This window comes from Miscanthus floridulus, chromosome 5, assembly GCF_019320115.1.
Source record: "Miscanthus floridulus cultivar M001 chromosome 5, ASM1932011v1, whole genome shotgun sequence".
Taxonomy (NCBI): domain Eukaryota; kingdom Viridiplantae; phylum Streptophyta; class Magnoliopsida; order Poales; family Poaceae; genus Miscanthus; species Miscanthus floridulus.
In genome coordinates, this window is record NC_089584.1 from 141,145,526 (window position 1) to 141,163,211 (window position 17,686).

The following is a 17,686-nucleotide window of genomic DNA, read 5'->3' on the forward strand; positions in this document are numbered from 1 at the left end:
CGGGCTCGGGCTCGGGCTCGGGGCGGGGCGTGGCGTGTTAACTTTTTAGCACCCACTAACCACGGGAGTTTCAACTAAAAGTCGGCCTGACTCCTGATCTCCCGGGGTCTCTCTGTCTTCCCAACGCATGCCTCTCCGATTTCCCTGCGAGTCTTTCAACTCCAGTTAAAGAGAGAACACACGCATTCTGGAAGATTGATTCAGTTGCTTGATGGCTTTCCTCATCTCGTAACTCTGCTCGCACGGTGGAGCGAGAGGGCAGGTGCCTTCGAAGCCCTTGTCGTTCGGGACCTTGCACGGGGGATCGGCAATTAGGTTTTTGGGGAGCGTCTACGCGACTACCCGAAGAGCCGCCGTCACCAGTCACCATACGTCGTCTTCTTCCCGATCGCTGACGGAGGGAACACCTTCTTCTTCTACAGCATGTCGAGGGAAGTTGTTGGAACTTCGGAATTGCGGATGGGAGGGTATGATCGTTTCATCTTCTCTCTGTTTTACGTTCTACATGTTTCAGTAGTTCATCAGTTTATTTCATATGTTCAGTTATGTCAGTTCATAAGATATCTTATGTCTGTTCCTGCTAGATATATGCTCTACGTATGTGTTTCCTGTTTACAGTCCTGTTGTTTCGTATGTAGCTTTATGCTTGTTGCAGATATGAAATATATATCTTTCCATGTGTTTCTCTTTGTTATGTTTCATGATCTTCATATGTTTCACATGATATATGATCTAGCATGCATTTTTATCATGGATATAATCGATATCATGATTTCAATGATTAATAATTCTTTATATATCATCATCATGCTGTTAATTTATGAAATTAAAATGACATGAAAAATGCCTATTATCCTAACAGTTCGTCCCCTTCATGGTGGGGCCCATCTCCACCGTACCAGAGTTCATGTCCTCCGCCCTGCACGAGCTCCAGGTGCGAACCGAGCCTGCTTGCAACTATTCTAAAACCCTAACCAACCTTTATATTTCCCCCAGAGCCTTGGGTATGATTCCCTCCTCTTTCGTTTGTATCCAGGCCTTGGAAGACGAATTGGGAGACCCCGGCGACGAATTCGACGATGAGCTTTGGTAATCCCATGATTCATTCTGTTGTGTCGAAGTAACAATCCTTTTCCCTGTGCCTATTAATGTGTGGATGTGTTTTTGCAGTGTCGATGAGCTCAAGGTGCTCTCTGAGGAGGAGTTGGTGGAGCGCGCCCTCCAGGAGGCTATGGAGGTCGCCTCTACTGATAATCAGCTTCCTTTAATCACTTTGTTTTGGATTGCATTTTCATTTGAAGCTTTGATGTTTTTTTCTTTCTTTCTAGGACTCCGATTCTGGCACTCAGCCACAATCAGAGGATCAAACACTTGATGGAGGGTAAGTGGCTGCTTTGACCATTGCTGGTTGGTCCACTTTGTGGTTCATTTGTTATGTTGTTATGGTCATTTAGGCAAGTCATAGATGCAACATTGGCATAGGACCTTCATTAGCAGCTAATAGTTCACAGCTAATATTAGCTGGCTACCTATTAGCTTGGTATTGTTTGATTCCACTAGCTAAAAGGTGGATGCATTAGTGATTTTGTCTATAATTTCCTTCCTTTTCCATTTGCTATTGGTAGGGCATGTGGATAGAAGTAGGTGAGAGAACAATAGTGCCTTTTTGCAATCTATTAGCTGCTATTAGATGAGTTGGGACTTGGGATAGCTAGTGAGATAATTGTTAGATGGGTGCCCAGCTAACAATCAGTTGACCTTTTAGCTAGGTTCATTTGGATCCACCCAGCTAATTTTTAGCAGATAACTATTAGCTGGTGGATCCAAACAGGGTTTTAATGCCAGTCATTTTGGCATTTGTGTCCAGTCTCTTTCTCATGATGTGTTATTTGGCTGTTAGAATCTGATGTATCCTTGGATTTGCCATATACAGAATGTCAGCGAATCCAACACCTACAAATGAGGCCCTCACACTAAGCCCATCGGCTGAAAGAGAGAGCTCTGGATTGCCTGCTGAAGATGTGGCGGCCGTATTAAATGAACCACAAAGCAGCAATGGCAAGCCCAGAGGCAAAAAGGCAAAAGCCAGATGCAGAAAGGGGAAAACTGGAACCATCACACTAGATTCTCCGGTCGAAGGAGAGCGCCATGGATCAGCTATTGACATGTCAATTGTACCATTTGAACCAGAAGGTAGTGAGGGAAATGGAATGATGCCTTCAAATCCACCAGCTGAAAATGGTGCCTCTGAATCACCTGTTGATGGTATGTCAATTGTTCCAGAGGGAACTAACGGACAAACAACATGTAGGAAGGGCAAAAAGAGAGGCAGACATTTTGATAGAGAGGTTCGAGCAGAGATTTTACATGTACGTCTATGTCTTTTGACCACCTTTTGTTTTTGTTAACAGCAATTGTTTGAGAATTCTTCTAACGCAGCTGCAGAATTGTTACATTAATTTTTCTCCATCCTGAACGAATTATGTTCATTATACATGTAACCTGTATTTGAGTAAGGTGCTATTGCTGATTAATCCATTCATCCATGTCCCTTGTCACTGATACAAATGCATATAGGACTAGTCTATTTAGGTAACACAGCCATCTGGCTACGAAAATTAATTTTGCAGTTACTCCTAATCTGTAAATCTGAAGACACTAGAAACCACAAGTCCATGGTAGATGTAAATGCTATAGTTTGTTGTTACTGTAATAGATGCAATATTCACAAGTTAAATTGTAAGGTATGCTTTTATTGAAGATTAGGTCTATTTTTGTATTAGTATCTGTATCCTTTATATTCTTCTATGCAAGTGGAGCCTGCGATTTCTGTCATTTAACGTTGAAGTACATATGCCACCTCTGTAAAAAAAATTTTATGTTTTTGCATAATTATATCTTTTTGTTATTTCCATGTATCAGGGAAGCTATCTTACTAAAGCAGAGAAGTGGGTACAAATCAAGGTCAAGCAAGACGAAGACAAATTTGCAGCAAGGCTGCATTCTTTTAGGTGAGGCCGTTAAAAATCCATCACTGCATATTGTTAACAATCATATATCACGATTCTAGTGTAGTAGTGCACATACTTATTTGTTGGTTTTTAGTTATTCTTGATCAAATCTGGAATGTTATTATGCAAGCCATGATGAGTTGGCAATAAGATTCTAGAACAGATTAGAACTTTTGCATGTTTTTATCATTATGCACTTGACACCATGAATAAGTCTATTTCATTTTATCTCTTGCCACAATTTTATATGAATATGATTCTTTGGTTCAGTGGCAATTCTGTGAAGCCCAAAGGTTCCAAGTCATCATCTGAGCGTGATCTCTTAAACTAATCGGTGCACCTTGGAAGGTTTGAACCATCTCAGTTCATCTTAGCACCCATTTACACAAGCTCCTGTCTTTGGAATTTTAGTCTTACAATCTATTTTGTTCCCAGAACAAAGCTTTAAGATCTGACGAGCACAGACCTGTGGTTCATCCAGAAGTAATTCTTTGTGTTGAAATTTATCAGAAGACATATGCCTCTGTTAAGGTATACCTTATCCTTCAGTTACACATATTTATTGTTAATGTGAAGGCCTTAATTTTATGGTCACTACCATGCCTTGCAGTCCCAGGAACTTCTTGTGCTGGGAAGCCAATTCCTTATCGATCTGAGGGACAACATTTGTTGTTTGACTGAGAAGCTGATGAAGGTGGCTGGGCAACACGATCATTCTGGCTATTTCCTTATCGAGGTATGCTTTTCCTTTTTTGAAAATTGAATACGTTTCTGGATATTTGTTCTTGAAGAACTGTGGATAATTTTGGAATCTCCACTTTCTATGTCAGGACACGTTCTACAATGATACAAGGCATTATTCTGCCACTGATTACAGTAAGCCTATACTAGATTGGCTTGAGAATTCCAGTGATGAGGTAGCAGAGAAGTGGGATGCTATAACATCTGGTGTTTTGAAGAAACGGCAAAAGGACTTGCTGAGTGTTTTTTTAGTATTTCTAACGTGCCTGAATTTAAATCTGAAAAAATGCAAATGACTCGTTTCTGTGACCTGCACTTCCGGCCTGGTGCTGGGTACCTCTACTGCCATCAGGTTCTCATCTTCTTTTGTCTTACTGTTTCAGATAATTTCATTTTCCTTGGTGAAAAGTTTGTGTGGTGGATCTGATTTTCTTCGTTTTTCCAGATCTTTTATATTAAAATTTTTATTTGGCTGTCATATCTCATATGTTGAAGTTGAATGTTTGTCGATCACAATATGAGATATGAAAACATTGGGCAGGGGTGCTTTATGGCACATTGCGCTAACCAGACAGGCTTGGTTCTTGTCTTTATTTACTTTCAAGAAAAAAAGATAAAAAGGATAGAATGTGATTATAAGTTGCTTTCTTATGCTATGTTTTTTATGGAATCTAACATTTATTATCTGAACTGCAATGCGTATGATTCTCCATGTTTGCTCATTGCTAATTTTAACTGCACTGCATTATTCATGGTGCAGCCCTACGGGGCCGGCAGCAAAACAAAGATATCAGATCGTTCAACCATGTTTCTTTCTGATATCTTGTTGCACGTTTTCAGGGCAACTGCAAGCACACAATCGTGATAAGGGACATGAGGTTGATCCACCCAGATGACACACAGAACCAAGCGGAATACCCTCTCCAGACATTCCAGTTGCAGAAGTGCTCGGTGTGCCAGATCTATCTCGCGACGAAGGTGACGGTCGACAATAAGTGGGCTCTGAACAACCCCTGCTACTTCTGCATCAAATCCTACTACCTCCATTACAAGGAGGACAGCACACTGCTATATCCTCACACTGTATATGATTTCATCCAAGAGTAACGTTTCTCCTTTTTTTTGTCGGGAAACAGTCTATAGTTTGTACTAGACTGTACATTCTTGGCTGCAAGAAATCCACGCGGAGTTATCAAGGTCTTGTTTATTTTCTCTCTTTACTTCCTATCCCATCGAATGTTTGGACACATGCATGGAGTATTAAATATAGACTAAAAAATAACTAATTTCACAGTTTGTGACTAATTTGCGAGACGAATCTTTTAAGTCTAATTAGGCTATGATTTGATAATGTGGTGCTATAGGTTTAATAAATTCGTCTCGTGGATTACTGAAGACTTCTGTAATTTGTTTTATTATTAGCATCCGAACACTCTCACGTGATATCCCAAAACTTTACATTCTGGATTTAAACAAGGCATAAATTACTAGATGACTTGTAACTGGGTCAGATTTCCGTGTTCCAAACCAAACATTGGCGTGCGCTGGCAGTACTTTTATCGAGGGCTTAGGGCTCGAGGCTTTGCGCTGTCAAGCTCTGACGAACTGAATACTCGTTATCTGACGAAACTGAAGAGATGTTAGAGACTTTCAGCTGGGAAGACAGTAAAGATCAATGAACGGATGTGATGCGTCTAGGTTGTCGATGATCTGCCCGATCAATGCATGTCTGGCCGCATGTTGTATGAAAATCAGAAAAGTGGCACTAGCTTTTAAATACATTGGTATTTTTCCGAACTACTGGAGTACTCCGGATTTACGAAGAGAATGGGAAGTTGGGCTGAGAAGAAAGCACGCTCACTAGAAAATGCTAAAAAGCTGCGTCCATTTTCCCACGAAAAATAGGCCGTTGGGCGGGCAGCGCAGCGCGGAGGCCAGGCGAGCACGCAAATGAGAGGCCGTGGCGCGCCGCGGCCTTATCCGCAGCGGCCAACCCCCGCGCGGCCGCGCGTCTTCACGCCGCGCCACGCCGTCCGCGCCATGGGCCACCAATGGCCACCCCCACCGCCACCGCGCTCACCTGCTCCTGCCGCCCCTCGCCCTCGTCCCCCGCCGCCTTCCGCCGGCTGAACATCTTCGCCCCCGTCTCTCCTCGCCGTCGCCTCCGTCTCCCGCCGTTGCACGGTGAGTCCCAAACCAGACCTTCGCGCGAGCCTTCCCTCCCTGACGAGTGACCCGTGCCGCGACGTGTGTTCGTGCGTGCGTGCTGACGACGCGTTGAACCGTGTGCGCAGTCGGCGATGACTCCAAGGAGGTGGAGGCGACGGCTGCCGCCGGTCTCCCCGAGGAGAGGTCTCAGGCGGATAAGATGGTCGACGGCATGGACTTCGGGGTGCTCTGCAACGACTTTGAATGCATAAGCAGCCCCTACGTGGAGTCCACGGCGAGGCAGATCGCGCGGGACATCCTCGAGCTGCGCGAGGACAACCGCGCATTCAACAGCTACGCTGTCTCCGTCAAATATAAGGTGCTGATCATTGCTCATGTGATCCCGTCTCATCAGTCTCTCTGCTACGCGAATTATTTTACATTTCATGAACACGGCTCTGAGACTTTCAATTCGAGTTCTCTTACATCAATATTCACTTCGGATTTTTGCACTTGAAAACTTGAAGGCGGTCGTTTCCTTAATGAAGATTTTTTAGATAATGTTTTCCTTAATGAAGTTGAGAGCATGAACGAAGTGTCAAAATTTCAACTACGTAATGTTAGACAGGAGATCGTTTGTCGTTACTAGTAGTTGACAGTGACTGATCACTTCGTAGCAAATCCTATGTTAGTATGTTACCTCTTTGCCTTCGTGCATAAGTTTTTTGTAAGGTATTTGCTCGTATTGGTTGAGTGGAACAGTTAGAACATGGAAATAGGCAAAACACTAAGACGTTAGTAATTATGTGTTCGTTCCTTTCCATGGAAGAGAACATATTACCTGCCTGTCTCTCAATTTGCCGATGGCCTAATTTCATCCTTCAGATGCTTGTATGCATGCTTCATGCTTATACTTGCTGTGCATATCTTCTTTCAGGACCCACTCAGGACATTTGTTGGGCGTGAGAAGTACAAGAGGCCATTATGGATCACTAAGGCATTGGAAAAGCCTGTAGTGGTAAGAATCGATCAGATTGTGATAGTCCTGTTCTACTTGCTGTGCATATCTTCTACGACTCATATCATTGATCATTAGACTGGTTCCAGATAATCCTGCGGAATTAGATACTTCAATCCAGGATCTTAACCCAAACTTGTTGCACAACATGCCATCATCTTAAATGTTGGATACTTCTGTTAGACACTTTGGACCATCTAGGTGTAGATCAGAGGGTGATATCTTTACCAATTGAATTAAATATACCTAGAGCTTACTTTGGAAGAAGGAGAGAGAGAGAGAGAGGGAGATGTAGGAGCATCTGACCGTCAGAGGGGTTGGAGGAGCTCCCTGCCATCGCTGGTTCGCCGGTGAAGATCTACGCTAAGACAGCGACGGTCGGGGAAGACGAGTGACATGGTGAAGTTGTGTTGGCGGTGGTAAAGGCAGTGGCACTTCCCGCCGCTGGCAGTGCCTCCCTCTCGATTGGACTAGGGTTAGACGGTGGGGTTGTGGCGGCGGCAGTGAACCTCGTTCCGAGAGCCGTTTGCCCCACCTCCTCTTTATAGGCACTGTGCGACGGGAGCCCACTAACCACTAGATGGCTGGACGTCCCCGATCAGGACGTGATCAAGGGGTCCGTCTCGACCGTTGGGTCAAGACGGATGAGATCAATTCTAACATTCTTCCCCTTGATCTCAACTCATACTTTAACTTTAAACTTTGACTTTAATCCCTTTCACTTTTATTTGTTCCATCACAGATTAGTTCATAGAGCATGCTTCATCGTCACGGTTAATCGCCGATAGACTTAACAGCTATAATACACATCTCTGTTCTGAAACAGATTCTTTAACTTTTGAGCCTTTTATTGTTCGGAAATCATAGGCTATACCATAAACCCATGTCGACTGTGTGTTCTCTAAACACACTGGGTGGTAAGCCTTTTGTACGCGGATCCGCAAGCAGTTACTTGTTACTTTAATACTTTTAGTATGATTCCGGACTTTCTCTTTCACAACGTATAACTTTAACGTCAATGTGTTTGGCACCACACTTGACCCGTTGTTATAGGAGCGGACTACTTAAATGGTTATTGCTGTTGTATACCATTATCAATTCCGGGTGTAAGTTCTTTTAACCATTTCGCCTGTCCTTAAGCCTCATAACAAGCTATACTGTGGGTATGCATCTTTGATGACACCACAACTGTTTCTTTGGAGTTTTTCCACAATAAAACTCCAACTGCGAGTGTTAGCTACTATGTGGGTTTCACTAAACATCTCGCCAAAATTTAACATTTGTACCCACAACTATTTAAGAGTACTTATTCTTTCTTATTCACCATGAGGCCTATAAATCTTTGCACAATTGCAAAACATTCTCAACTCTATTCCAGTGATCTATATCTGGACTGGACTTCTACCAAAACATCCCGGATACATGAACTATGCCAGGGTAAGTTCTTACTTATAAGCATTCATTAAGCTCCCAACAGCTGAAGCATATATGACGTCCTTTTGATCGATCTCACATTGGTTCTTGGAACACTGAAAGTTTCTAAAACTATTATCCTTGACTATAGGAACAGACGCAGGTTTATTCACATATATATACTTTATTTCTTTAGAATCTTCTCTAAGTATACACTTGAGATAGTTCTAATACCCCTTTTTCTTTTGTCTCGGTAAGTTCCAATTTCTTGTGAATGAGGAAACTTTAATTACTTACTTCATCCACATGATTACATCATGTAAACAAAGTTATTTCTTAATTCGTATGGGAGTACATTTTTCTCATTTCACTTCAAAACTCAACATAGTCTATTATTATCAATACTTCTACAAGTCACGCTTGCATATCATTCTTATCTTTTGGTTCACATGCAACTTTCTTTTGTTCTTAAACTCATTGAGTACTTAATGACCATGACACAATCAGAGTGTACGGTCAATACTAGGATAGCATAAGAGCTACCACAAACTTCTCTCCATGTGGGGATACACTTAGAGCACATGAGTCATCACATCCTTCTCCCGCCATGCGGGATAAGTACTATGCCAAAACTCTCCCGCCATGCAAGATAATTCCCTTGAACGGACATAAATGCTAGGATTGGCTCATGTTCAATCATCAAATTTAGAAATAAATTCGAATATTCTTTTAACACACATGTTTAATTCAATGTTGGTCAAATTAAACATGTATATGACTTTTACAACTCTCATAAGTGAAACTGAAAATAAATTCTTCTTCACAAAGAGTACATAAAAACATTTCTCAATGAAGACTCTCATTGATCTATCTTTTTTCTTGGATCAATATCCTAGAATTCTTTTCTTTTGAAGCCATTCTTTAAAGAGAACACAGTCCCTTAAACAATGGCATTCTTTCATACATAACTTTCCCTTAGGCATTTTATCATCTGAGTCACAAGTACCCAGCTCATTTCTCTTACTGCCTTCAAGAATGAAAGCATGGAGGTCTTTTGTCTGAAAAAATATTCAACAATAATGCTCATTAAACTTTGAAATCTTTATGTTCTATTCTATATCACCGTTGGGCAGAAATAGAATAAAACATCATTCTTCTACATTAATTCCACATCATCGTTGGTCAGAAATAGAATTAATGTATAGAACCTCAATAATCTTGAAAACATAGAACTGCTCCTCAGAATTAAATTCTTCCGTTGGTTCAAATTTAATTAGAAGACAATCAACTTTATTGCAGCGGAAACATGAAAATACATTTCTCTAGTTTAAGAGCATTCCTTGATCTTTATCTTTTTTCTGAAAAATTGGTCACTTTGATGCAAAATTCATCAGAGATTTAAACTTTAAACATAGAACTCATAGAATTATAATATTGTTATCATCAACGTTGGTCAGAAAATAACAATACCATAATTCAATTTTAACTACCAACCGACTATTCCTCCAATTAAAATTTTTCCGTTGGTTCCAATTTTAACTGGAGGATCAACTTTTCATCATTTATTGAATAACTATAACTGGTCTTCAAATTAAATTCTTCCATTGGTTCGAATTTAATAAGAAGACAATAAACTTTAACTTTGTAGAGGAAACATGTAAATCTTAAACTAGTGAATTTTGCCCACATGAAAATTCTCTTTTCTAATTTTTCTTGAGTCATTAATCATTTTCCAGGAAATAACATTTTACTAGAAAAAGAAAAAAGAAAAATGGACTCATTTGTTCACTGTCTGCTCGGCCCAGCAGCAAAAACCGGTCCGGCCTTGTTCCCTCGCGCGCGCGCTGCCACCCAAGCCGCAACGTGGGCCTGGGTCGGCAAAGCGCCGCGGCTGCGCGCCCTGCCTGGGCCTCATTTGGCCCAGTGACTCCTCGCCGTCGGATCAAATCCGACGGCCGTCCGACCGTTTCGCCCGATCAAAACCCGCCGCGGCCAGCCTTCCCGGAACCCTAGCCTCATTTCTTTCTCCCTTCTACTCTCTCAGTCGCGCGAGCCCGACGAAGAGCAGGCGACGACGAGAGCGAGCAGGGCCTCGGCGCCGTCATCGCCCCCCTCGCCGGCGTGCGCGCTCCCCAGCGGGTGAGCGCGCTGCCGTCGAGTGGCCTGGCCGCGGCGCCCCTTTGGCCTGAGTCCGGCGAGAGGCTTCTCCCGGCGCTCGGCCTTCTTCTCCCCGCGCGCCGGCGAGGCAGCAGTGCTGCGCAGCGGCGAGGTAAGCCCACTGACTCTTCCTCGACCCCTTTTCCCTTTCTGTTTCTTCGGATCTTGTTTGCTCTTCTCAGTTTTGACCGATTGGGATGGGGATCGAGTTAGGGTTGGGGTTTCGGGTTAGGGATTCACCCTGTTCTTCTTCTTCCCCGAGTCTGTAGCGGGTTAGGGTTCGGATCTCGTCGTTTTCTTGAATCCGAGCCCTATGTTTCCATCTTCACCCAGTTAGGGTTAGGGTTAGTGAAAACCCTAGTCTGTATGATCAGATCCGAAAGGATCTAATCCGTTCTTTTCTTTTCTGTTCTTTTGCTTCTCTTCCCGCGCGTCAGCAAAACGGCGGCGGGTGTTCCATCCTGCGTGAGGCGGTAGTGACGGCGGTGGGGAAACCTTCCCCGGACCGTCCAATTTCTTTAGGGTTAGGGTTCTTTAGGAGGGTAATCCGAATCGAATTCGAATCCCCTTCTTTCTTTTTCTTTCTATCACCCGATTAGGGTTTAGGATTCGATGAACCCTCTATATTTCTTTTCTTTCGATCCGAACCGGATCTAACTCATCTCCTTCTACACTGTTACCCCTGACATAATCCACACACTAGATCGGCGGCTCTGATACCAATGTTAGACACTTTGGACCATCTAGGTGTAGATCAGAGGGTGATATCTTTACCAATTGAATTAAATATACCTAGAGCTTGCTTCTGAAGAAGGAGAGAGAGAGAGAGAGGGAGATGTAGGAGCATCTGACCGTCGGAGGGGTCGGAGGAGCTCCCTGCCATCGCTGGTTCGCCGGTGAAGATCTGCGCTAAGGCAGCGACGGTCGGGGAAGACGGGTGACACAGTGAAGTTGTGTTGGCGGTGGTAAAGGCAGTGGCGCTTCCCGCCGCTGGCAGTGCCTCCCTCTCGATCGGACTAGGGTTAGATGGTGGGGTTGTGGCGGCGGCAGTGAACCTCGTTCCGAGAGCCGTTTGCCCCACCTCCTCTTTATAGGCACTGTGCGACGGGGGTCCTCCAACCACTAGATGGTTGGACGTCCCCGATCAGAACGCGGTCAAGGGGTCCGTCTCGACCGTTGGGTCAAGACGGATGAGATCAATTCTAACAACTTCAATCCAGTATCTTAACCCAACCTTGTTGCACAACATGTCATCATGTTAAATGTTAGATACTTCAATCCAGTATCTTAACCCAACCTTGTTGCACAACATGTCATCATGTTAAATGTTAGATACTTCAATCCAGTATCTTAACCCAAACTTGTTGCACAACATGTCATCATGTTAAATGTTTCCAGCATGCCCCTCTACAACATTCAGAAGCATCTAATCAACACTCTTATTATTGTGTCAGACAGTCCAGGATATGTCAATGCAATCGACAAGCAATCTGACCATTAAATGGGCATTCAGAGGGAAGCCTAAGAATCCATTCTTTGCGACCATGGGAGGAAACGTCATTGTCCGTGTTGAATCGCAGTTCGTCCTGAACCAGATAAGTGGACAAGTACTAGAACAGGTCGACTCCTGGGACCTCTCTGCCTCGTCTCTTCCAGCTCAAGCATATTTTTGGCTGTCCAGAAGGGTTTACTCCACTGTTGAGTCCGGGAAGGATACAATCGAAGCTGCTAAGAGCACGGCATCTGGGCTAACAAAGGGAGATCAGAATTTCGAGGCTTATCCAGATCCTTCTAGTGATCCTACAAAGGTACATGAACCTTTTCAGTTTCATAATTGTGCTGCTACATCACCAATCTCCAGATTATTTGGCTATCCTCGCTTCTGATACTCCAAAATTCTGATGAGGTCAGTTCAGTTACGCTACGCCAGTTATTCATTGCGCTGTTTTGGTTTTATTGGTGCAGTTCTTTGAAAGGCCAGATGATGGCTTCAATCAGGACGTGTACCAGATTGGGCTTCTCCTGGCCGTGATCTACTTCATTGTACAGTTTTTGAGAACGACTCTGTGACTGCGGACCAACTTCATCGTGAGTCGCAACCTGTCGAATCCTCCGCATGTAGCCTGTGTGTATGTATACATATATGCATGTAGATGTAGTTGTGTCTAGCAAAATAATATCATACAAGCATTCTGCCATCTGACCTGCAAGAGATTTGTGAGCTTCACTGCAGTTGATCTATTTCTGCTGATATTAGTTTGGCACGCCTTCCCTTTTTTTTTGGAGAGAGATTAATTGGGCACTCATGATTTCAAGTTGCCAATTTACAGTTTTTTTTTTAATCCTCAACTCTTTTAGTTAGGTTCTTTTTGATGGAACATATCCATCAAAGTTTAGTTTTCAACTCAACACGTGTGTTTATATTTATGGTTAATTATTTTTATACTTTTAAGTGGCAGATGGTGTGCTTACCGGCAATGAGGTGTCTAGTGGCATTTTGTCTACCTCAAGATCCCTTGGAGTCATAGAGGTAGGGTGAATGTGTGCGTGTCCGTATGAGCGAGTGTACGGTGTATGTAGCATTTGCATGTGTACTGTATTTGAATTAGTAATATAATATAATAAAGTTGCAGAGCGTTGGTGAAAATCTGAGTGTGTAAAAACTGGACCTACGAGGGTATGACCACCCCAGACATTGCATTAAGAAAAAGACATTTTCACGCAGGTTCAGAAAACATCCGAACATTGCATTAAGAAGAAAACATTTTCACGTAGGTCCAGAAAATCTCCGAACCCCTGTCCTACCCTTACACCAGAAAACCTCCGAACCCCTGCCCTATCCTTACACAGCGGCACCGTCCTTAGACCTGTACTTTGACATGTACTTTGGCGTGGGACAGACGAGGGAATTTTTTTTAACCCCAACCTAAAATTCGCTCTAACGAAGAGTCGAACCCATGACCGCCGCCGGGACGCTCTAACCCGTTGGAGTTGAGGCCCTTTGGCAAAATCCGAGTGTGTACAAAATGACTTAATCGGGTTTTCAAACTATAGTAAGCTGACATTTTTGTTGCCTCGGAACATACGGATGCAAATAATCTCTTCCTTTCGAATCCTGAGCCAAGCTCGAGCACCCGCTTAGGCCACGTCGCCCGTTAGCCTACTAACCGTTAGATCCGGCAGGCAAGCAATGTGCTCCGTCCGATGCTGGAGCGGTTCGGGTCTCTGCCCGCTACTATGCCCATCCGACAGCTCGCCATGTTTCTCGGGCCGTTGGCCCGTCGTCCTCCCTGGTACCCTGCCCCCCTTCTCGATGCAGGGGAGAGCGGGCGGCAGCGAGGGCGCGGCGACCTTGCGAGGAGACGCGAACGCGTCCAGCCTAGGGCACGGGCGCCGCCGCCACAGGTGGCGCCTGACCGTTGGCCACCACTCAGCTCAGCTGCCTCGCGCGCCCCCCTCGCCAGTGCCCGCGCGGCGCCGGCCGTCAAATCTCGAGTCACACGCCACAGCGAGGACCTACAGCGGCGCGCGCTCCTTCCCCGCGGCCTGGTGCGGGGCCAAGAGGGCCGCGAGAAGCACCCCGTGCCGAATCACGCCTCGAGCGCGGCGGCGGCAGAAAGCGCGCCGAATCACGCCTCGAGCGCCGCCACCCCCCGCTCCTCGGCGTGAGGCGACGGGCAAGGCCGCTTCCGAGTCACAGCAAGAGGACCAAAAGACTACGAAGGGCTGACAGTACTCCATCGTCACCTTCGCCGAAGATCACGCCCACAGAGAGCTCTGCGCTCCTTCAACAAGGTAATCTCTAGTCAAATCCCTCCTATATGGCTATATCTAGCTCCTTCAGCTGGTTGCGCATCCCGTTTCTTGATGTGGATCTATGGCAGGTGTGGTCCTTTCTTCTCTCTATGGTTTTGCTGCTACGACAAGAAGGTGAACAGTACAAGCTAATAAGAACTTGCACATTTGGCACTAATCCATGCAGAAACTTGTGAAAATTATAGGAAAAATAACTATAGATCCAAATATTGTGAAATTAATTTTGTTAGATTCATAACATAATCATGTACCTTTTTAAAATATGTTTGCACATGTTACTCTAACCATGGCTCAGGATTTGTATTATAGAGATTATAATGCGCACAACTTGAAAAGATGCAAAATAAATTGCCGCGGTCTCTACATATTTCAACACCAATTTTATTGGATCTGTTGTGATATGCTCTTAGCTTGAGATATCCATATGCACATGTATCTTTATGTTACAATGATTTATGTGCTTTAGTTGCCTTATTTTGGCTGGTCCATGTTCAAGTGTACAATATCTCTCTCTGAACATTGCAAATCTCATAGTATTATCTTTCAGAAGAATAGAGTTCTCTTTTGATTATGACATCAAGATTCAGGAATAAAACCTGCCTCGTACCTTTTTGATTGATTTATTAATAGGTCCACATGTATCAACAGTGGTACTTTACTATCTATCTAAGCTGACATAGGACTACACAATTGCCTACATTTTACCAAAATCAATAAATACTTAACTATGCCATAGTTTACCATCAAATTTTTTATTTCTTTAGTTTCAGACAATTTGCAATTGTCGAATTCTCTTCTTCTTTATATTATTTATATTCTGCATATATTCTTAAGATATTTGCACTAGAACTAGAAGGCATTCGTGCGAGGAGCAAAAAAGCCCCTTGAACTCTTAAATTTCAACCTTAATTACCACATGCTTATGCTAATGATGTTGTTGCTTTGATGGTTGCTAATTTGATAATTGTGCAACTTGTTCTTGCTGGGAGTAGTCGTACTCATGTTGCAGCAGCAGGTGCCACTACTTTCTTGACCTTGGTATAAATTTTCAGATTGATCTCATGAATATGACTGATTTGGATGATGGCTGATCGTTTATGTCATATATGAAAACTAAGATTTGTTTCTATTTATGTGATACTACGAACTCCAGTGTCATTTAGAATTTTATATAATTTTTCGGGTTATCTGAGAGAATTTGTCATGAAAATAGTTATAGGCAGAATAATATGATCTTGTGGTTAAAACACTATTTTTTTTCATTACAACCACACTTATGCCCTATTGAATGATTTGACAAAGGACCATACTCTGATCTACAGCCGATTTGTTTATGAAAGTGGATTGGTTTAGCAAGTATAGAAGTAGAACCTAGGTAACAGAGTTAAGTTCTAGCTTACCTCCTGGAACTTTGCTTTTCCTGTCAGTTGATGCTAACTTTTATTTTCTTTAACTGTAGACTGCATCTAAAAACTGATTGCTTCTTGGTGTGATCATATGTGAATGATTATTTTTGCCTATGCCATTTTGTATTTCAAGCTATCGTCCCATCGTCGTGATAGGTCAAACAAGGATGATGATGAATCGGAGAGTATGAAGGACAGTGAAGCTGACCTGGACAATGCTTGTCTTTGCACTATGATACTGAAGTTGCATCACTGAAATCTTCCTCTCGGCCATGCCTTGTTCTTGATTAAAAAAACTTAATTGCTGAATTTTGCAGAAAGAAAAAGACACTGAAGATTAACGCTCTGTTCGCTGGGGCTTGTTTGGCTGATAAGGCATGGCTGAAAGTACCGTTGGCTGATTTGGTGTGAGAGAAAAATACTGTTCATTGCTGAAAAAGTACGGCTTATAAGCCAAACAAGCCCAAGCGAACAAGGTGTAAAACATGTTCCATCATTACAGTGCCTGTGCAATGCCATATGAACTAGGGTCTAGGAGGGACAGATACTATGTCAAGCGCATTTTTAAAAGCACTCATAAAATCATTTGGGTTGAATTGTTGATCACTTGAGATTGCATTTAATGGCATGCTTTTAAACAGAGATGAAGATCCTATGTAAAGTACATTAGGCACTGATTTGTGCCCATGTAAAACCATTTGTATCTGTGATTGCATTTGACTACCTATTACTTCCAGTCATCAATATTGGTGTCTATCTACTTCATCTTTCATTTATGGATTCCTAGTAAGATTTTCACGGTTTGTGTTTGGTTACTTTGTTACACTGAGTCAAATATCGACATTTATCAGAGGATGATTCTATGAACAATTGCCCAGTTTGTTGCAAAAATCAGAGTTGTAAGGTTCCTCTGCAGATGGACATAATTAGAGACTTCAAAGACAACAAGTCTCGGACAGTAAAATTTATGCTGGTGGTTAACTTTTGCTACCTTCCGGATCAAGGCATTTTATTATATGTTAATATGTGTACACCTGCCTTTTGCTCCCTTGGCTCAAATAATTGCACCAAGAGTATGCTACTCCATTTGCAATATTCAGGCATACAATATATATGTTTTAATGTCTTAAGATCAGACAAAGCATTTGTGTCGAACACCACTGGCCCCATGCAGAGTAAGCGCGCCGCGTGCATTTCTAGTTTATAATGTGTTTGTATCTTCAATAAGTTATTGTTTATGGTCTGATTCCAGATAAATTTTATTTTAAGATCCATATGAATTATGATGGCTCCAACAAGAATTGGATCTTGGCCATAGTCGCCGGTGCTTCGAAAACAGCTTCCAGGCTGAATTCATCAGAAATTCTGCCAAACAGTAGCTAGGCGCTCTATCAAACAGGTTGTAAGCCGAATTCTCTATTTGACTTATAAGCTATGGTTTATCAGCCAACTAACAATATTTTTCTCTCACACTAAATCAGTCAGCCATGACTTATAAGCTAAACCAACCCAAACGAACAGAGCGAAGGTGTCTGCTCAGTTTGACTTGATGTGAGAATAAACTTTGTACTGCGGATTGATTTTCCATGTTCAGTTAGTTTTTTTTGCGTCTCTCATCTAGGTACAACTGTAGTATCTGTTCATGAGTAGATACACACACCAACACCACACACACTCACACCCACGCCCACCCCAAGTACACAAACAGATCCTACAACTACACCTAGAATCCAAGATCGCATCCTTGAAGAGATCACCGAAACCATCCCAGGCTCCGCAGATGACGGGCGCATTGTAATCCCTTTGTCATGTTCAGTTAGTTGGCCATGCGCGGCGCGTCGAACGGCGCCTCTCTAGGCCTCTTGCGTTTGGGGATGCCAATTCACTGTGAAGAGGAGTGTGGCGCGCATGTGGGGCCGAGTGGCCATGGTCTCTTATAATTGTTGCTTATTTCAACATTATTTTTTGAACGGAAA

The 17,686-nt window shown here is 43.2% G+C and overlaps 1 protein-coding gene and 1 pseudogene across 11 annotated transcripts; both read left to right on the forward strand.

Annotated features, from left to right (window-relative positions):
- The first annotated feature begins 891 nt into the window (after positions 1-891).
- On the forward strand, positions 892-4,991 carry LOC136450993 (snRNA-activating protein complex subunit-like; annotated as a pseudogene).
- A 667-nt stretch (positions 4,992-5,658) lies between these two features.
- On the forward strand, positions 5,659-16,454 carry LOC136450995 (uncharacterized). 11 transcript variants are annotated; one of them, XR_010758499.1, is made up of 9 exons: positions 5,659-5,936; positions 6,047-6,279; positions 6,838-6,918; positions 11,943-12,296; positions 12,454-12,576; positions 13,672-14,283; positions 14,373-14,418; positions 15,297-15,319; positions 15,867-16,454. XR_010758499.1 is itself a non-coding variant. In XM_066451710.1 (7 exons), the coding sequence occupies exons 1-5, from the start codon at positions 5,804-5,806 to the stop codon at positions 12,556-12,558; spliced, it is 906 nt and encodes a 301-aa protein (XP_066307807.1). In that variant the 5' UTR covers positions 5,659-5,803; the 3' UTR covers positions 12,559-12,576; positions 15,297-15,319; positions 15,867-16,454. The 11 variants fall into 11 exon arrangements, 6 of the variants coding, with proteins under 6 accessions (XP_066307807.1, XP_066307806.1, XP_066307805.1 ...); XR_010758500.1 differs by lacking the exon at positions 15,297-15,319; XR_010758502.1 differs by lacking the exon at positions 14,373-14,418 and having other exon boundaries at positions 15,844-16,454.
- Positions 16,455-17,686: the final 1,232 nt, after the last annotated feature.

Coding starts and splice junctions, on each gene's coding strand:
- LOC136450995 (XM_066451710.1), top strand. CDS start 5,804: ATGGCCACCCCCACCGCCACCGCGCTCACCTGCTCCTGCCGCCCCTCG. Junction 6,919..11,942: donor CATTGGAAAAGCCTGTAGTG/GTAAGAATCGAT, acceptor TTATTGTGTCAG/ACAGTCCAGGATATGTCAAT. Junction 12,297..12,453: donor CTTCTAGTGATCCTACAAAG/GTACATGAACCT, acceptor TTATTGGTGCAG/TTCTTTGAAAGGCCAGATGA.